At 54.8% G+C, this 19572-nt stretch overlaps 1 protein-coding gene across 3 annotated transcripts; it reads right to left on the reverse strand.

Annotated features, from left to right (window-relative positions):
• Positions 1-80: 80 nt before the first annotated feature.
• Camta2 (calmodulin binding transcription activator 2) lies at positions 81-19529 on the reverse strand. Of its 3 annotated transcripts, XM_051167230.1 has the most exons (23): positions 19290-19529; positions 17782-17876; positions 17536-17639; positions 14968-15035; positions 14752-14887; positions 13815-13886; positions 13434-13587; positions 13015-13149; positions 11572-12512; positions 10254-10380; positions 9111-9245; positions 6155-6270; positions 5307-5491; positions 4925-5003; positions 4584-4806; positions 3980-4281; positions 2488-2684; positions 2051-2234; positions 1641-1712; positions 1520-1540; positions 1175-1362; positions 980-1054; positions 94-892 (listed from the first exon to the last, which is right to left on the reverse strand). In XM_051167230.1, exons 2-23 carry the CDS (start codon positions 17810-17812, stop codon positions 829-831), a joined length of 3609 nt encoding a protein of 1202 aa, XP_051023187.1. In that variant the 5' UTR covers positions 17813-17876; positions 19290-19529; the 3' UTR covers positions 94-828. The 3 variants fall into 3 exon arrangements, with proteins under 3 accessions (XP_051023185.1, XP_051023187.1, XP_051023186.1); XM_051167228.1 differs by lacking the exons at positions 13815-13886; positions 19290-19529 and adding an exon at positions 18635-18925 and having other exon boundaries at positions 81-892; XM_051167229.1 differs by lacking the exon at positions 19290-19529 and having other exon boundaries at positions 980-1052; positions 17782-17872.
• Between the last annotated feature and the right edge of the window lie 43 nt (positions 19530-19572).

Here is a 19572-nt window from a genome sequence, read left to right on the forward strand (position 1 = left end):
CACGTCGGAAGCGAGAAAACCGCGCTGCCCCGCCCCTCCTAGGGCTGCGAGCCGTGGCCGGCCGCCTTGCGTGGCGACCTTCCCGCCCCGCCCCAGCAGACATAGGCCGGAGGCTAGCTGGTGCAGAGACGTTTAATGGCAATTCGTATAAACCAAGCCCATGCACAAATAGAAAGTGCTCGTGGAGCCGGCCGGGGGCCCCGGCCGCGCTGCGCCTTAAATAGATTTCTTCACTATACTCTGTATGTTACAGTTATGTACAAACCCCTCCCCACGGGAGCGGGACTCCGCCTCGCGATCCTATGTACACCCCCTCCTCTTCGGCCCCTAGGTGGGTGGCCAGAGTCAGGGTGGTGGGGAAAGACAGGGTCAGGAAAGGAGGAAACAGACGCAAACATGCGGAGTCGGGGTGGGGCAGTCACCCCTGAAACACGAGGGCGCGCGCAGCGAAGGCAGCGGTAGGGACCGAGGCGGATACATTCATCAAAGACTCGTCGAATAAATAAATAAGGCAAGTCAGGAAGGGCCGAGTCAGGTGCAGGCAGGAACGGGGTTGGGGAGAAGGTGCAGGCAGGGCTCCGTAGGTCACAGCTGAAGATGCAGAAATGTGGGACATGGGTCTTCTGGAGCCAGGGACCAAAAGGGGGGCGCGACCAGAAGGAAGGGAAGGTGGAAGGCTGGGGAAAGGGTCGGGGGTTCTACGAAGGGCTCCCAAAAAGGTGAAGGAGGGAAAGCTGCCGACAGGGGGCTCCCCTAGTCCCGAAAGCCCTCTCCTTGGTAAGACAGCCAGAGGGAGCCCCCAGGGTGTGGAGAAAGGCGGTGGAGAGGTCAGGTGGCCAGGCCTGGCTGGGGCAGCCCTTCCAGCTCCTGGTTCTGTTTCAATTCCCTCATCCTGCGGAGAGACAGAGGAGTCAGAGGTGATGGTGGCTCAGAAAAGGTGGCAGGGCAGAGGTCCGGCGAGGTAAGAAGGGGTTAGAACCTGTGTCGGCAGCGCCGCAGGAACCTCATTATTTTCCGGGCTGCCTGGTCCTGCTTCTTGGTGAGAAAGGAGCCCCTGGTGGAAGAGAGATTCACAGAACTCAGGCATCCGCAGTCCCCACCTTAGGACCACTGTAGGGAAAGGCAGGCAGGCTGGGAGGCCGGGGGCTGTGGAGGGGCTGGAGGCTGTCCATACTTGTTCCGGGCAGGCAGGGGGCCTGAGGGCCGGTGAGGGGGTCCCGGCCTGCGGCGGTAGGAGCGGTAATGTTGCTGGATAAGCACAGCTGCTCTGCGGCTCTGCTGAAACCGCTTCTGTTCGTAGTAGCTTCGGAACTTGCTCTGAATCAGGATGGCCGCTTGAGTCATTTTCTTATAGAGTGCAAACTGCAGGGAAGGAGACGCGGGCGGGACAGAAGCTGAAACGGAAGGGCAGACTCCAACCCCTGAAGATCACCCTTAAGTTGGTGCAGATCCCTTTCTCTGACCCACACTCACGGCAGGCTGAATCAGACAACTCAGACCCAGAACTCATGCCTAATACCTTAAGAGCAATCCAGGTCAGCTTGTGGAGAGAGAGGGCAAGTTAGGGAGGGCTCTCACAGCGCAGGGACTTGGACTGGGTGGATGTGTGTTAGTATGCTTTTGAGAAAAGGCTCTCTCACCTGCTTGTACTTCCGGTAACAACGCTGGATCACCGCTGCGGCTACCTCCTGCTGCTCCTTCAGCCTCCGGCCCTTCGGGAAGAGAAGAATGAGGCCTCATCTCAGCATCCCCCTGCCCACCTAGTAGATGCGACCTCCTTCCTCCTTAAATGTTTTTGTGTTTACATTGTTTTTAGTGTGTTTATGTGGGCTGCTGGCGTGTGGACATTAGAGGACAACTTGATCTTCTACTGTGAATTCCAGGGGTCAGGGTTAGGTTGTCAGGTTTGGTGGCAGGTGCCCCCACCCTGCCCCATTCTTTCTTCTTCCTATTTAAGGCGGCTGGATGAGTGGCCATTCTGCGGAAACACTGGGAACCCACAGTCGTCCCTGTTCAAGACTAAATTATGCAGAGACTGTCAGCCGCTGACCTTGTACTTTCGGAAAGCTGTCTGGATGACTCGTGCTGCCTCATAGAGTTCCCGCTGCTCGTGGTCCGACAGTGTCAGCAGGGCAAAGTCACTTTCCATCTTGCCGCTGGTAGACGCAGAGAGGAACTCTGCCCAGGAAGGTGCTGGAGGGAGCGCTAGGCGACCTCTCTCAAAGGGCAGTTCACTGTGGGGAAAAGGAGAAGGGCATGGCGAAGCATCTCAAATCCCTCTTACCCCGGCTAGAGGTGGCTACTGAGGATGAGCTTCAGTGACAAAGTCTGCACAGAGTGGCTCTGGGGTTCATCAGCCAGCTCAGGCCCCTTCTCACACCCTGAGGGCTTCAGCCAGAACGGTGCTTTGGCTGTTAAGGAAGCCCACTTCCTCCCTCCCATCTCTCCCTGAAAAAGAATCTGGGGGCTTTGTTCTGAGCTGGTCACCTAGGAGGGGCTGCGCTGGGGAAATGGTCCACGTTCTCCAGGTAACTGGCTAGCCAGGACATGGTCTCACTGAGCCCCACAGCGCCTGTCTGCTCCCGTGGTGAGGCTCCAGCTTCAGGCAGCTCTGAGAAGTCCTCCCGTTTAATCCGCTCTGGTGTGGCTTCAATGATCTGCTTGGCTAGTGAGATCATGTCCACCTGGATGGAGGAAGGCGTGTGAGCTCTGGAGCCCCAACCAGCTGTGTCGCAGCACAGCCGATGCTCAGCCTTAAGCCCCGTCCTCTTACCTCCTTTCTAGATGCCACCAGGCCCAGGTCCCAGAACTGCTCTTTGGCTCACTAATTCTGAGCTAAAAGTCCTCATTCACTTCTTACTGACTCCCCCGAGGGATACAGCCCCCTGTCCTGTTATGTTGTGAACACCAGATCCGAAGCAGAAAGGTCTTAGCACCCTTTCAAATGGCCCACTATCCCCCTTGGACCTGCCCCATGCCACCCGACCAACATATATCTCCAAAAGACCTAGCCCAGCTTATCACTCCACTTGCTTCAGGTCTCCAGGAACCAGCTCAGGGCATACTGAGCACGTAGCACTGCTGACTAGCTGGCTGTAAGGCCTGCAGCACTTTGCCATACTCCATGGCGCTGCCCCTGTGGGGGTGGGGCTGTTTTGTTTTGTTTTGAGACAGCATCTTACTATGGAGCCCTTGCTGTCCTGGAACTGTGTAGACCAGGCTAGCCTGGAACTCAGAGATCATCCTGTCCCTGTCTTCTGAGATGGAGCTGTTTCTTGTACATAAACTGCTTCCTAATTATACTTACCCTTTCTAAAGCAGGCATGTCCACAGGTCCTAGCACGTGGCTATATTGAAGCTTTGGTCTCATTCACTCATTACATAATACCTTCCTTAACTTTTACCTCAGGCAAACTTTCTTCCTACCCCAGATCATCGCTAAGTGTTTCTAGCTTGCTAATCTCTACTCAGATAGACTTCCTTCAGCAGAGCATAGTGGCGTATACCTTTAATCCCAGCACTAGGGAGGCTGAAGCAAGTGGATGTGAGTTTAAGGCCACCCTGGTCTACATAGTGAGACCATGTCTTGAAAACAACAACAAAAAGAACCTTTCTCTTCATCAGTTGATAGGTAACTAACAATCCAGTTCTGAGTGAAGAAGATACACTATAGAATTCCTTTTTTCCCCGAGACAGGGTTTCTCTGTGTAGCCCTGGTGAGTCCTGGACTCACTTAGTAGACCAGGGTGGTCTTGAACTCACAGAGCTCTGCCTGCCTCTGCCTCCTGCATGCTGGGACCAAAGGTGTACAGCACCACGCCTGGCCTCTCCTACTTCATGACTGCTGAATCATAAAGAGGTCCTGGGCCTACACCCAAGTAGTAAATGGTCTTTCTTCTAAAAATGGAAACCTGTGCCACCTCTGCACAGTGCTGCACTCCTAGCCGGCTGAATCCAACGCCATCACTAGAGGCAGTACCGGGATTACATCCACAGCTGCTGGGCTGTCAGCATCCTCTGCAATGGCCTCGTGGTCCTGGGCTGCTGGGAGGCCAGAAGGGGGGGGAGCAGACTCTTTGGAGTTAGCCACGTCATAGTCCATAAGGAGCAAGGGTGTCTCCGGGGCACCAGAGGAAAGTTGGCTTGGGACCATCTCCATAGCAACTTCAGAGGCCAGCAGGGGAGCAGGAGAGGGACTGCCATCTGGGGCACTTGAGTAGGCTGATGTCACAGAGAAGGTGCCATCGGACAGCTCAGAGGGTGAAGAAACGCTGCTCAGACCTGTGAGGAGGGCGACTAGATAAGGACGGCAGGAGCTGCAGGCCGCCCTCAAGCCTCTCACCCTGGCCCATCTCTGTTTCCTTGCCTGTTTTTTGTTTTGTTTTAAGGCTTATTTTTATTTTATGTATCCATGTGAGCTACCACATGGGTGCTAAGAACCAAGCCTGGGTCCTCTGGAAGAGCAGCCAGTCTCTTAACCTCTGGATCATCTCTCCAGTGCCTTCATGGCCTCCCACCCTTGAGCTCTGCTCTAGACAAGAGTCTGACCATATGCCCTAAAAAGACCCACAGGCAGCTCTTACCCGTGTCTGGGCTGGAGGAGGGTGGAGATAGAGCAAGCGGGCACTCCACTGAAAGCTCCTGTCTCTGCAGCTCTTCCAGGCAGCGGGCAAGGCGCACATGACCCCGAGAGTGAGCCACAGACAGGGGCAGACGGCCCAGAGAGTCGGGGATGCTCAGTGCTTGGCGATTCCAACAGAAAAGGAGCACAGCGGCTTCCAAGTGTCCCAGAGCACAAGCCCACATCTATGGAGAGGGAGGTGCCGCTGAGGCCTAGCCTGTTCCAGGCCCCGGCCACCCTGGCCATTGCCTGCATCTCCACTGCTGACTGCCCCCCAAGGGAAGTTGGGACCAACATCCTCACCAGAGGGGTACAGGAGAAATGGTCCACATTCAGCGGGTCAACCTCTTGCTCTAAGTCCAGGCTTCCAGTCTCCACACTCCTGGAGATTTGAGGCAACAACAAAGCCCAGTTTGGGGGGAGGTGGGGGCGACAAAGGAGGAACATCAGAAGGACTGGAAGTGGCCTTGTCAATTTAAGCCCCTCTGAGTTGGTCAAGAAGTCAATGTCTTAAGTCAGGGTGTCAGGAGTCCCTCAAATGCCAATCTCCCACAGGCACATGCCTTTCCAGTGACCCCTGACCCTTCCACGTAAGGAACCAAGTTCTCATCCTCTGGTGCTTCACTCAGTAGTTTCCCAGTGGCCCTTGACCCCAGCATCCCTCCAGCCCCACTGTCCTGCTCACCGCCACTGGCTCAGAGTCTCAATGAGGCGAGCGTAGCCCTGGGCAGCAGCCAAGTGCAGAAGGCTCATGCCCCGGAAGGGGCTTCCATGGATCAGGCGTTCAGGGCCTCTCCAAGAGGATCGTGGGATCATATTCTCCACCAAGACCACCACTCGTGCCTCAAAACCAGGGCCCGGACCGTCATCCTGCACACACACCAATATGCAGAGACCTGGGCATTTGGTCCTGCAGGTTATCTTCCCAGCTTCGGCTTTTAGTGTGTACACACACACACACACACACACACACACACACACACACACACACACACACACACTTCCTGTTCCAGGGCCCACCACCACTGACATCTCACTGGTTCTGGGCTGAGTCCTTCTCTGGCCTCACTATCCCTGACCCCCAGCCCACCTGTAGCTCTTCCGGAGCTGACCGTATGCGCTGTCCCCTATGCTGTGTTCCATACTAGCTCTGACTGGTGCCATGTCCACATGTTTTTCTCCCTCAGGAGCTGGAGCCTTCTCTAAGCCCTCCCCCAGCCCCTTTCCTTCCGAGGCTGTGACCCCACAGAGCTCTTTGGCCCAGCATTCCTGACCCCTCCCCCACCCTCACTTTCACCCCCACTCTTCTTCAGAAATAGTCTGAAGCCTGTCATGCCTGGAGGGTGCCCAGAGTAGCCACTCTTGACACAGAGAGTGTGTGTGTGTGGGGGGGGGCAGCAAAGTGACAACAGGAGAGGGAAGAGTGCTGGCTGACACAGCTGGGGATACATGAGTGAGGAGAGTCATGCTTGACCCACTCTCATGGAGATCCAGTGTTCCCCACTTTAGACCATGGCCACTATTTTGGAGTACCTGGATTGGAGGAGCCTCTGGACCCTGGCCAGGCGCCTGCCCAGCTGCTGCCATCTCTGCCATCCTCTTCTCCATCTGCTCCAGCCGCTCCAGAATGGACATCCGGAACTGGCTGTCTGTGGGGTGGGCGTGGGAGCTGATGGGCAAGGTCTGGGTGATGCCAGCAACACTACTAGTGGTTGTACCCAAGATCCGGAGATGCAGAATGGGATGACAGCACGGCACCCCCCCCCCCACTCCTCTGAACAGAACTCAAGAGCAAGGCTCAGCTCTTGAACCAGGGCTCTTGGTCTCCCCCGTAGACCAGAACCAGGACCAAGAACCAAGGCTGCTGCCTCCAAGACAGAGGTGGCAGAAATTCCCCAGCGCCCGTCTGGTGCTCAGCTACCCAAGCCACAGGCTGGCATGTCCTCCTCCAGTCTTTCCCGACACAGAATGTCCCCTGAGTTCTTGCCCCAGACACCCTGGGCTAAAGTACTCCAAGTCTCCCTTCTAGGTTAACCACAGCCCCAAAGAACTGGAGGACGCACTATTATTTGGCAAGGACCATCTACTCCAGCAGGCCACCCGCAGCTGTCCGCGGAGGATGGGTGGGGAGGGAAGGTGACGGATGCATGGTCGCGTTCATTCGTCCTCCACCCAAATCCATACACAAATGCACAGGCACATATATGCACACACAGACACAAGCTCTGCCTGCCCCCTTCTGAGATGAAGGAGAACAAGTGGGAGGGGACCAGAGCCTAGGAAATAACCACATGAGACAGTGGCGACGGGGGACGGTCCACACTGCCAGGAGAGACAGGAACCCTGAGCACAAACTCAGGACAGAACACAGAAGGTGACCATGCAGAGAGAGAACAGGGCCAGGAAGTCCCAGCCCGTGGGTTAGAGGAGAAGGCAGGTCGGGGTTCATGGAGAACTGGGAAGGAGAGGAGCCCCAGCATGGAGCTAGCACAGAAATCAGGGTAGAGAACGGCAGTGACAGCAGCCAGAGCAGGACAAAGCAAACTGAGCAGGCTATCAGGGTCCAGCTGACTAAAGACTAAAATCCCAGGACAACTCAGCACACCTACTCAGGCTGAGCGACAAGTTTGGCTCCCCTCCCCGACAAGAGGGAGGCAAGAATAGGAGCCAGAGCCTCTGAGAGAAAGAGGCATGGCAGGAGACAAGGAAAGTAACAGGAGCCCGGCAGTGGTGGCACACACCTGTAATCCCAGCACTTGGGAGGCAGAGGCAGGCGGATCGCTGTGAGTTCGAGGCCAGCCTGGTCTACAAAGAGTGAATCCAGGACAGCCAAGGCTACACAGAGAAACCCTGTCTCGAAACCCCCCCCAAAAAAAGAACCAAACAAAAACTAACAGGGATGAGAGTGTAACCGAGAAGAACCAAGAAGCAACAGGAAGAGACAGAGAAGAGCAAACCCTGAGAAAGCAGCAGGAGAGGAGAAGAAGTAGGAGGAGCAGAAACAGGACCAAGGAAATGCACACAAGCACATAGGTGTGCGTTGCCTCTCCAGGCCAGAGACGTTTCCACTTTTTTGTTTGTATTCTTCTGTTATTTCCAACAGTCCTATAACAAAACCATCTTTATCATTCCAAAGGAAAAACATAAAAAGAAGTGACCTAGGGGCTGGAGAGATGGCTCAGAGGTTAAGGGCACTGACTGCTGCTCCAGAGGACCAGGTTCAATTCCCAGCAACCACATGGTGGCTCACAACCATCTATAATGCGATCTGATGCCCTCTATTGGCCTACAGGTGTACATGCAGGCAGAGTACTGTATAGTTAATACATCTTTAAAGAAAGAAAAAAGAAGTGACCTATATAGTATTTGTTGTTGTTGTTTTGTTTTTAATATGCATGGGAGCTCTGCCTGCATGTATGTGTCTGTGCACCACTTGTGTACCTGGTCCCTATGGAGGCCAGAAGAGGGCATCTGATCCCCTGGGACTGGGGTTACAGAAGGTTGTGAGCCTCCATGTAGGGGTTACAAGTCAAACTCGGATCCTCTGCCAGAGCATTTAGTGATCTTAAATTCTGAACCATCTCTCCAGCCTGTGAGGCCTCAAACTTGAGCCCCTCCTACCCCAACTTCCAGTGTAGCTAGGACCCCGAGAGTGTATGAGTTCTTTTTAACTGAGAGCTGTGATGCTTGAGCACAATCCCAGTACGTGGGACGCAGAGGCAGAAGATTCCAGGAATTCAAGGGTATAACAATGGTTTGAAGTTGGCATAGGCTATGTGAGACCCCGTCAAAAAACAAACAAACAAAACCCAAAGGGGCTGGAGCGATGACCCAAGGCTGAGTGCACTGGCTGTTCTTCCAGAAGGCGTACAATGGGTGTAATTCTAGCCCAGGTGATTTGGTGCCCTCTTCTGGCCTCTGTGGGCACCAAGCACGGAAATGATACACAGACACTTATGTAGGCAAAACACCCACACATACTTTAAAATAGTAATAAAGCTGGCTCCCAAATTCACAGGAATGTACATGGTTTGCAACTACATTTAAAAAAAAAAGCCAATGGAGCTTAGCATGATAGTACATGGAGCTTAGCATGGTGGTGCATGGAGCTTAGCATGACGGTGCATGGAGCTTGGCATGGTGGTGCATGGAGCTTGGCGTGGTGGTGCATGGAGCTTGGCAGGGCGGTGCATGGAGCTTAGCGTGGTGGTGCATGGAGCTAACATGTAAACCTCAGCACTCTGGGAGGCAAGGGCAAGATGATGTCAGCAAGTTTTAGGACAACTTGGTCTACAGCGAAGTCCCAACCAGGGCTACATAGCAAGACCCTGTCTCAAAAACACTAACAACAACAACAACAACACACACACACACACACACATACACAATGGTAACAGTAGTATGGTGGGCTTTAAGTAGTAATGTGGCCCTGAGAGATCTAGGAAACACGTCATACCTAAGACCTTGGGTGAAAGGGCTCGGGACTTACCATCCAGTGACAGCCAGTCAAGCTGTGTACTAGGCAGAGACAGGAATCGTCGGGCTCGATACTCAAAGAGCACAGAAGCAGAGAGCGGCCCCTCCCGCCCTGCCACCTGCAAAGACACCAGCCCTACCTCGTGGGCTGGGGAGAACATGTCAGGAAGAAGGGCTCTTGCCTGGCAGATTAGCTGCACTAGAGCAAACGATGATCAATCCACGTTTCTCCTGTTCCCTTGCGTGGCTGGAGCCTTTGCACTCACAGCAAGGGGAAACTATTTAGTTAAGGACTTGATACCTTCTGTGGAGCAGAGAAGCACTGACTGCAGGCCTCGAGTCAGGCTGTTACTCAGCAGACATGACGGTGGTTAGCTCCTTTACCCTTTAGACCAAAGGTCAGAGGTCATGACCCTGACTGAAATGCAGGAAAGGGAAGCTGTCTGTTTATCAGCGGTGTGCAGTAAGAGCTCCATCCAGAGCCTCAATGTCTACCACCCTGAGGATAAAGTCACCAGGCCTCAACCTCAAGACCAGGGCCTGAGACTTCCCCCAACTCTCCTGCTCCCCTCATCTTATGCCTCCCTTCCCTTTCTTCTCCTCCCGCTCTCTGACTGGGGCTGTGGAGAGCCGGAGAGAATTCGCCCCTAGACAATGCTGCTAGCCTCGAGACCCGAAGGAAGGTAGCTGAGGGCTGCACTGCAGGGAAGGGTGCTGGCTAAAGCACAGGGAGTAAGTCAGACTAGACCAGTGCTGTCCAGAACTTTCTACAGGGACGTGAACGCTCTACATCTAAAACACGCGACATGGGGAACACTAGAACATGTGGTGACTAAGCCCTGAAGTACGGCTGGTGTCTGAGGAGACGAACGTTACACGGTAATTAAATCGGTCCATATGGCGGATGGGGCTCCCTGGGTGGGTAGAAGACCCTGGCTCCAGCTGCGCTCCAGAGACAGCATGGACACTGGAGACAATCCCTTTGGCCAAATGCTTAACCTTACACAAGAAGAAACTCAAGGCAGGAAGAGAATTAGCTAAGACCACTCGCTAGCCAACAAGCAGACTCCTGGGACCAGATCCTAGATCTGCTGCCACTAAGGCCTCACCCATCCCGACTGTCCACAATGTCCCCTGTTGTTCCCACTCTCCATACCAGGACAGTAGCAGCGTAAGACACCGGGCTGGACAAGGGAGGCTGGCACTGCGATGTGATCAAAGACACAGGAGTAATGCTCTGCGGCCTCCGTCCAAGGGCCTGTGATGAGCACCTTGACCCCGCCCTGCAGACAGAGGTCAGACAGCCACATGACTGGAGTTATGCTAGAGTCTAGGGGTTCAATGATGAACAGGACCCAACCTTTCTGCCAAGTATTATTTCTCTCACCAGAACTAACTTCCTTTTTTGTTTTTTAAAAATAGGATCTCATGTTGGAAGGTGGTGGCACACTCCTTTAATCCCAGCACTTGGGAGGCAGAGGCAGGAGGATCTCTTTGAGTTCAAGGCCAGCCTGGTCTACTAAGAAAGTTCCAGGATAGCCAGGTATACACACAGAGGAAACCTGTCTCAAAAAACCAAAAAAAAAAAAAAAAAAAATCTCATGTAGCTTAGGCTGGCCTTGAACTTACTATCTAGCTAAGGATGACCTGGAATTCCTGATCATTTGGCTTCTGTCTCTGGAGGACTGAGATTAGTGTGCCCCACCATGCCTAGTTTAAAAGAAGAAAAAGAAAGTCTTTCCCTGGTGCAGAGCATCCAGCCCAAGGGCTTGTGTATGCAAAGTCCCACCCCTGAGCTGCACCCTCAGTGTATGCTAGGCCACGTTCCACCACTGAGCTCACCCTCAGCCCTTTACTAGAATATTCTGAGTCTACCGAGAAGCAGAACTTGGGGCCTCCCCAAGAGTGTCGGGAAGCTGTGCTATCGGCCACTTTGCTCCACTGCAGTTCCCCCTTTCCCTCTCAAAGCGAATTAGGACTTCTCCAGTGCTGAGTGCTGACCACAGTCTTTCTGCTGCGCAGCGTCTGCAGTCACGTGTGTGTGTGTGTGTGTGTATGTGTACGCGCGCGCGCGCGCGCATATGCATGTATGTGTGTGTGAGATTAAAGGCCTCTCTATCTTCCCATTAAAATGGTCACCAAGAGAATGAGGTCCCTGAAGGAGCTCTCAAAATCACAATAACACATGACTGGGGAGACCGGGGCGGGGTAGTGGGTGAGGACTATAGAAAGAGAAGAAAAGTTATAGTTTACATAAAAGGAAAGGTAAGGAGAACCAGGAAGATAAAGGACTTGGTAGACACGATTCATGGCAGAGCGTATGCCTAATAAGACGGATTTGATTCATAACATTAAAAACAAAGAAACAAAAGCCGTGAAAACTGAGAGAAAGTAGGTCATAGGCCATGGGGTGAGAATTAATAAAATTCATTTTGAAAAGTCCAAAAACTAATGGGAGAAGAGCCAAGACTCACCTCTGGGTAGGACCACTCTGGGGAGAAGTCTGTGATGGTGCTGAGAGCAGGAGAGAGCTGGGGGGGTGGGGCAGGGATGCCTGGAGCGTCGTCACTGATGAGCTCTCCCATAAGGTCTGGGAATGATGACAGACTGAAGGGCTCTAGCTCACTGGTGCCAGCAGAGCCTCCGAACAGGGTTTCTCCTCTTGTCGCCCTGCCAGGCGGCTGCAGGGCGGCAGGTGAGGATGGGGATGAAGGAGGGGGTGAAGGTACGGGTGGCACAGTCCCCTGACCCCTTACTTCCTCCCCATCATCATCATCTTGGATAAAGAATTGGTTTCCTCTTCTCCCGCTTGCTCCCAGCTGTGGAGGGAGACCCCGGGCAGCTGCCTGGGGCTCCAGAGCGGCAGCAGGTTCCAGGGCAGGACAGGGAGGGTGAGTGCCTTCAGCCTCAGGGAAGTCTGGGTTTACTCCTTGGCCCCCTCCGTATGTCTGGCCCCTCTGGGGGCTGTTGAGAAAACGATCGGGGTCAAAGGCAGGGCTGGGAGGGGCTGGTGGGGCAGGAGGCTCCGAACCTACAACCACAGCCAAGCTCACAGAAGGTCTGGGTTCAGCCTGTGCAGCCAAGTGCCTGGTGGGTGTCAGGCCCCCAGCGCGCTGCTCTAGTCCCGTCAGGAGGAGGATGGCTGTGCCTCCTCTTGATGAACCCCCTCGAGAGGTAGGAGGGCTAGGTCTGATTTCTAGGGGTTCTGCAAATCCTGAGGAGGAGGAAGAGGAGGAAGAGGAAGATGGGGAGGTGTGTGCCTTGGGGAGCTCGGGAGGAAGCGGAGCTATCAGTGGTGGAGGCTCAGGGGGCTTGGAGTGGGATATAGAGGCCAGCGTTAAAGCTCGGGGCTCCACTTTGGGAGAGATGATGCGGTGTTTCGTGCTACTGCATTTGTGGGTAAGGCTCCCGGAACCTGGAGTGGGGAGGGGTAGGGAGAAGAGAAGGGATAAGACACATCCTTTTCCAGCCGTCCCTTCCCGGAAGCCCACACCCCACCCAAGTAAAGCTACAGTGTAATACTGACTATGACCACTGGGAGGCATCATAGTGAGTCTGCCCCTCCCTTCAGTTTCTCCTCAAAATAAACAGGGCTAGAGCAACAGAGTAGGGGAGAGTCCTGGCTCGAGGCAGTAGCTAAAGGCAGAGCAAAAAAACAAAAACAAAACAAAACAAAAGAAGAACCAAGGACCCTGGCAGGTGTAGTTGGTGGTGTGGACCGGTGGGACAGGAGTAACAGGAAGCAGGAGAGCCCTGGACTTCCGGGGCCAGTGCCACCAGACAGGAAGTTCTCTGCTCATCTGGCCCATCTTGCTGGACATGCAGAGACTTGCAAATTAGCAGATGGATCCCATCAAGACAGTTACTAGGCAATGTGGCTAAGTGGGAGAAGAGTCCCAGAGTCGGGGGCCACTTACCGAGGCCCCCACTGCAGAGACAAGCATGGGTTCGGGGTGCTGGCTTGGTCGGGTGGGTGTCCAAGATCTGCTGCACCAGCTGTTCCACAGAGAACTCCTCCGACCCATTCCCACAGCTCCACTTGATGCCGTGAACTGTGGGGGAATCACCGTGAGACTTCCAAAGCACCTTGGCGGCTCCTGATCTGCTGAGCGTAAAACTGCTCAGGCATACAGCTCGCAGCTGCTCTCACTCCCTTCTCCGTGTTCCACATCTTGGACTGTGCGGTCTCAGTGTCTACGACCCCAAAAAACAGGCAAGCGCCCTCGTGGCTCAGAGAGGAATTAGTCTCCCGCGGTTTGGGCACAGAACCCCAGTGCTTTTGGGAAAAACTCCCCTGTCACTGTCCCTTAGAGCTTGAGCCGGGCTTGCTCCTTACACATGGGCCTCAGCTGTCCCAGCAGCTCCTCACGGGACCACTTCAGCCACTCCCGCCGGTCGCTGCTGATGGAACAAAAGACGGGGCTACAGCCCTTCCCGCAGTCCTCCAGGGCTGGGACATTCAGGTAGTGCACAAGGACGATGTCAGGGTTCTGGTAGCACAAGGGCACAGAGAGCCATGGGGTCCAGGGCGGGGCTGAGCGTCCTACTCCTCACTTTCTTCTGAGCATCACCCCCAATTCCCATGACCCCCGATTTCCATCACATTCTAACCCTAACGCCCTTCCCCGCTCAGAACCTATTTATTCCTCTTCATCCTTTCAGGCCCCGTGTTCCTCAGAGTGTCAGAAATATGGCTCCCTGGGTTCTCCGCTCTTACCTGGAGCAGCCAGTAGCAGCGCCGATGGAATGTGGGGACGATGGAAGAGTGAACGTAGCAGCCATAGAGACACTGCCAGGAGACAGGCTGGGGTGGGGGGAGGGCTAGTCTGCTCCCCAACTCTTCCTCTGTTCAGTCCCTTTGCAGGAATCCCAATCTTTCCACCAGTTCCTCTTCAGTCCTCTCCCTACCCCCACCCTCCTCCCTTCCAAACTGCAGCAGGCCTTAGGTCATGGTTAGGGACAGAGAGACGGGAACAGAGGAGGCGCTTGGTGGGGATCGGGGTATCTTACAAACAAAGCCCAATTCGAGATATGAGAAGAAGAAGTCTAAGGGCAGAGAGGAAGTGCAGAAGAGCGAAGGCTTGGGGAAGAAACCTGCATGTAGAACATCACTACTTGGACGCCTGAGGCAAATGCAAGGGAAGGGATGGGGCTGCACACTGGGGCCAGAAAGCTGGCTCACGGGAGGCAGTTGGGAAGCTGAGAGTGAGCTCAGCCATCAGTATGCCGGTCCAGAGAGACCGAGACTGTCCAGGACTGTCTCAGACTGTTCGGGACTGTCCGGGACCATCTGAAACTGTTCGGGACTACCCGAGACTGTCCGAGACTGCCCGGGACTGTCCAGGATTGCCCGGGACTGTCCGACACTGTCCGGGACTGTTCGGGACTGCCCAAGACTGTCCAGGATTGCCCGGGACTGTCCGACACTGTCCGGGACTGTTCAGGACTGCCCAGTACTGTCTGGGATTGCCCGAGACTGTCCGAGATTGCCCGAGACTGTCCGGGACTGTCCGGGATTGCCCGAAACTGTCCGAGACTGCCCAGGTTTGTCTGGGATTGCCCAAGACTGTCCGGGCTTGCCCGGGATTGTCTGAGACTGCCCGAGAGCTGGAGTGTGGGCGCAGGGCAGGTGTGTGGACGTCTGATGCTCTTACCTCCATGCCCTGCACCTTGAGCTTCATGTGGTCCTCTCGGGTGGTCTTCCCATCCCTCCGCTTCTTCCAAAGGTATCCGTCCTTCCGGTATTTCACCTTCTTTCGATTGTAGAGGATAATGGAGCCATTCTGAGGCCTGGCGGGAGGGGAGGGCTTGCTTGAGTTTTGTATACACAGCCCAGGAGTCCTGTTATTCAAATGGGAGAACTTTCTCACCTTGTCTTTGGGGCACAAGACAGCCACTCGTCATGTTTCTCAAAGGTGATCAGGTAGGACGCGATCTCCTGTAGGAGAGGAAGCACTGGGTAGGTGTCCCCGCTTGGTCAGCCTCAGGGCCTGCTGAAAGGCTCTCCCAGGTATCCGGACCCAGCAAGGCCTCACAGCCCTCTTAGGAATAGCGGGCTCTATCGCAGATAAAACCAGACCGTGGGCTGGGGAGGTACCATATTTTTCAGACTATAAGATGCACCTGACCATAAGATGCACCAATTTTTAGCGCAGTAAACCAAGAAAAACAGTAAAAACAGCGAATCATAAGGTATACCCTAATTTCTGCCCCCTGCCCCACTTTTGGGGGGGAAAAGTGTGTCTTACGGTCCAAAAAATATGGTAGTTCAGTAATAGAAAAATACATTGCTTACATAGCATGAGCAAGGCACGAGATTCACGCACCAGGAGGAGGAAAAAAAAAAAAAAAAAAAAAAAGAAAGAAAGCCCAACCTAACCTTTTATCTGTCTCTCCCTACTGGAGCCTGTACCGTGGGGCCAGCTTCAAGTTTATCCTTTGCTCATGTTAGGTCCTTTCTCTGTGACCCACCTAAGAACCATCAATGGTTTGACACTGACAAGAACTCCAGGTTCTCTGCTTGACTCTAAGGCTTTCAGACAAAGTATCAAACAATTATTCCTACTGTTTACTCAAATTCAACCCACTGGACCTGCCAGATGAGCTCACCGATTCCTTCCTGAACATCCCTCCAACAATCACACCCTTCAGGTTGGTGCCCTAAAGCCTAGAGTGCATGTGAATGCCTCTCTGTGTCTGGAAATTCCAAGCATCTTAGACACTTGCCAGATGTTCCATGAAGGCCTGTTGCTTCTCTGAACTTCCTGAAGGCCCTATAGCACTTACAATAACCATATGCAAACACACCCATTTTTTATTGTCAGTGCACAGTCTTACTACATAACCTTGGCCTGCCTCGTACTCAAATATGTAGACCAGGCTGGCCACAATTCTGTGGTGACTCACCTGCCTGTGCCTCCCGAGTGCTAGGATTACAGGTGTGAACCCTCGCCCCACCCCCGCCCCCGCCAGCTTTACAGACAACTCGAATACTGACTCAATAATTACCAACCACCAACTTCCCATCAGGCAATATGTACGCAGAATATAGAACCCGTGTGACACAAGAATTGTGTCTTCTAGAAAGTGGTAAAAGGCAGGGACTCAGAGACAGGCATGCAGGTGTACACCTGTGATCCCAGCACTCAGGAGGCTGAGGCAGAGAATCAAGAGCTCTGGGCCACTTGAGGCCCTGTCTCAAAAAGGCCAACTTGGGTCTGGGGAGAGGACTCAGTAAAGTGCTTGCTGTGTAAGTGTGGGCATAAGTTCAGATCCCTGGCAGCCACGTAAAAAGCTAGGCACAGCTGTGCATGCCTAGTGCCTGATTCTGGGGCTGGGGAGACAAAGAGAAGATGACCCTGGGGCTGGCTGGCCAAGTAGTACAGAAAACCAGTGTGCTTCAGGGTCATTGAAAGACAGTCGCAAAAAATAAGGTAGAGCGTGACTGAGAAAGACACTTGACATAGACTCTGGCCTCCCCAAACACATGCACCAGCCTAGTTCTGCTTCGATGAAGAGTCCAGAGCCAGAGGCAGGGGAGTAGCTCAGTGGGCAGAGGGCTTGCCTAGCACCACATTAACTGGGGTTTGTGGCACACCCGTGGCTACATAGCCTGGACTACACAATTCCCTGTCCAAAAACAACCATTTAACACACAGAAATGAGGCAGGCGGATCTCTGTGAATTCGAGGCCAGCCTGGTCTACAAAGCCAGTCCAGGACAACCAAGGCTACACAGGGAAACCCTGTCTCAAAAACACAAAACAAAAACAAAACAAAGCCAACCCAAAACAACAGAAAGAAAAAACCCAAGCAAGCAAAATAACACACAGAAACAAGACAAATCTCTTTTCTGTTCGTTAAAATCTATAGTGATGACACACACGTCAGGTGCACAGCACGGTGCTGGAGATAAAGAAATACTAAGCTGTTGTTCTAGTGTGGATGGATTATACCAAAGAGAAACCCACCCAAGCCTTTGTAATTCTCTAACCCCGAAAGCCTAGAAAAGCATGCAGCAGTGAGTGTGCACAGACATCGCCCACGGGGTCCTGCTGGGTCTCGATCCCCCACAATTCTCTAACCCTGAAAGCCTAGAACAGCGCTCAGCAGTGAGTGTCCACAGACATCACCCACGGGGTCCTGCTGGGTCGCTCAAGCCCCCACAATGCTCTAACCCCAAAGCCTAGAACAGCGCTCAGCAGTGTCCATAGGCATCGCCCACAGGGTCCTGCTGGGTCACGATCCCCCACAATTCTGTATCCCCAAAAGCCTAAACAGTGTTCAGCAGTATCTACAGACATCGCCCACTGGGTCCTGCTGGGTGGCAATCCCCCACAATGCTGTAACCCCGAAAGCCTAGAACAGCGCTCAGCAGAGTCCACAGGCATCGCCCACTGGGTCCTGCTGGGTCGCAAGCCCCCACACTCCCTGCAGCACCTCGTTCGTATTCCACCGGAGCCGCTCTGGAGGCAGCAGTGGGCAGCGGGGAAGACACTCCAGCAGTTTCTTGGGGAGGAAGATCTTCAGGTGGTGGCTGTTCTCTGGAGAGAACCACAGGGAGGGCGTTGTTAGAGGCGAGTCAGAGCACTGTGGAAAACTGCACCCGGGACAAGGGAGGAGGGTAACGGACCGCAGGAAAACGTAAGAACGTGCCCAAACCGTGGGCCTGTCCCGTGGACTCACCAGCAACCTCAGTGGTGTCCTTGGTATTCATGGTGAGGACTCCAGGGGGCAAGGTCACCCCCGGCCTGAGGGGCCGGGGGGAGGGGGAGTCTGTGCTGGGAAAGGAGAGAACCAGGTCATGGGAGAAGCCCCCACGTTAACCCAAGAAGCAGAGCTTGAGGTGGGGCGGGCAGTCTAGAACTCGGTCCCGGTGTCGGACAAAGATGAAGAGAAGGCTGAACTAGAGTGTGACGGGAAGAGAACCCAGACACGGTGCCAGGAACCAACATGAGTGGGCACACAAGACAGAACAGTGATCAGGAAGAAAGGCATGAGTGGGGGAGGCGGGCAGTGCTGGAGCGTTCCCCAGGGCGGGAAGCTGGGCCCTGCCTGTCTAACCCAGATTCTCCCGGGCCCAAGGAGACAGTAGGTGAGGTCAGTTATTAGATCTTTTTCTCCGTGGAAAAGTCAAACAGAAAAAGAACTCAGGGCGCATCGGGGAGGGGAGAGCGAGGAGGCTGAGGCTAGGGGTGGGCCAGGTGCGGGAGCTGGGGCCCTGCTCCTCGGAGGATGGCTTGGCAAGACAACCTGGCTGCTGGAGGAAAGCAAATCTAAGTCTGGTGGCAACTTGGGCTTTTGAGGACACACCCCGATTTCCTCTCTGTTCGACTTTTTCTAAGGGGAAGGGCAGATCTGATAATTAATCTCAAAATCAATCTCTCTCTCTGTCTATCTCTCTCTCCCCGGTTGATCATGGGCTGGGAGAATTTGGAATAGACATGCTGGACCAGGCTTCCGGGTGGGACATCCCAGCTTCCTCTTTGCAGCTAGCATTTCACTTCACCCTCTGCTTCTTCTCTGGCTTCCAGCCTACCATATCCCCTCTACTGCTCTGGCTCCAGCCTGAGCCTCCGCCCTCTTGGAGAACAGATGGGAGCTGGAGGAGGCTCTGTGCGCGGGCTCTGCCAGGTGGCCAGAGATGGAGAGGGGGTGGACGCCCATTCAGGATCCGAGGTGTGCGGGGAGGCTAGGCTTGGGATAAGGAGTGCACCCCAGGGTGCAGGTGCGCAGCCATGGCTAGGCAGCTTGCCAGGCTGCAGAGCCGCAGCCGGATGAGACCGCAGGCCCCAGAGTGGTTTAGGTCCATGACACGCCTGACGCTGGGGTGTGGTGCTCCCCCAAAAGGGGGCGGGGGTCCTGGGAGAGCCTCTGAGGTAGGAGGGACCTGCCCGCAAACCCGGATGTTCAGGAGAAGCGGCTGGGTAGAGTTCATGAACCCCTGGCGGGCAGGGGGTAGCGCGGGAGCCCGGGCCGGGGGTCGGGGGACCGCCGCCGCTCTCTCTGGTCCCTGGAGGGGCCCTGAGCCTAGCGGCGCCCCCTGGCGCGGAAAAGGAGGACGGAAGCGGCCAGGTGGGGGCGAGCCGGGAGGAGGGACGGTGGTCCCGCGTGTGGAGCGCCACACCCGGACCGCGTGGAGTTGCGCCCCCTGGCGCGGGGGCGGAGAGGCGGGCTAGGGCCCTGGCTCTTACCTCCCGGGGTCCCGCGGGTGACGGCGGCAGCGGCCATTCTACCCCAAACCGACCCCCCCAGCGCCGGCTGACAGCGGCGTTCGACGTCAGTGCGCACGGGGCGGGGCCTCCCAATTAAGGGAACGGGGGTCGAGAAGGGAACCTAGGGTCAGCACACTTGGGGCCCTGTCCAGTCTGCGAGACACGCCGCTGGACCGTCCCCGAAGAGGCAATAGAGCGGAGGGACCGGCATCCGGAGGCGGAAGCTGGGCCGACCGGCGTGCCTGTGGGCGCAGGAGGATGG

The sequence above is a fragment of the Acomys russatus genome, chromosome 25, assembly GCF_903995435.1.
Source record: "Acomys russatus chromosome 25, mAcoRus1.1, whole genome shotgun sequence".
Taxonomy (NCBI): Eukaryota; Metazoa; Chordata; class Mammalia; order Rodentia; family Muridae; genus Acomys; species Acomys russatus.

Excerpts from the sequence above, each read along its gene's own strand:
- Camta2 (XM_051167229.1), bottom strand. The coding sequence starts at position 17,812 with ATGAATACCAAGGACACCACTGAGGTTGCTG. Across the intron at positions 10,381-11,571 it reads CAGAGTGGTCCTACCCAGAG|GGCGGGGTCAAGGTGCTCAT; the intron begins GTGAGTCTTGGC and ends CTCTGTCTGCAG. Across the intron at positions 6,271-9,110 it reads TGACTGGCTGTCACTGGATG|ACAGCCAGTTCCGGATGTCC; the intron begins GTAAGTCCCGAG and ends CCCACCCCACAG.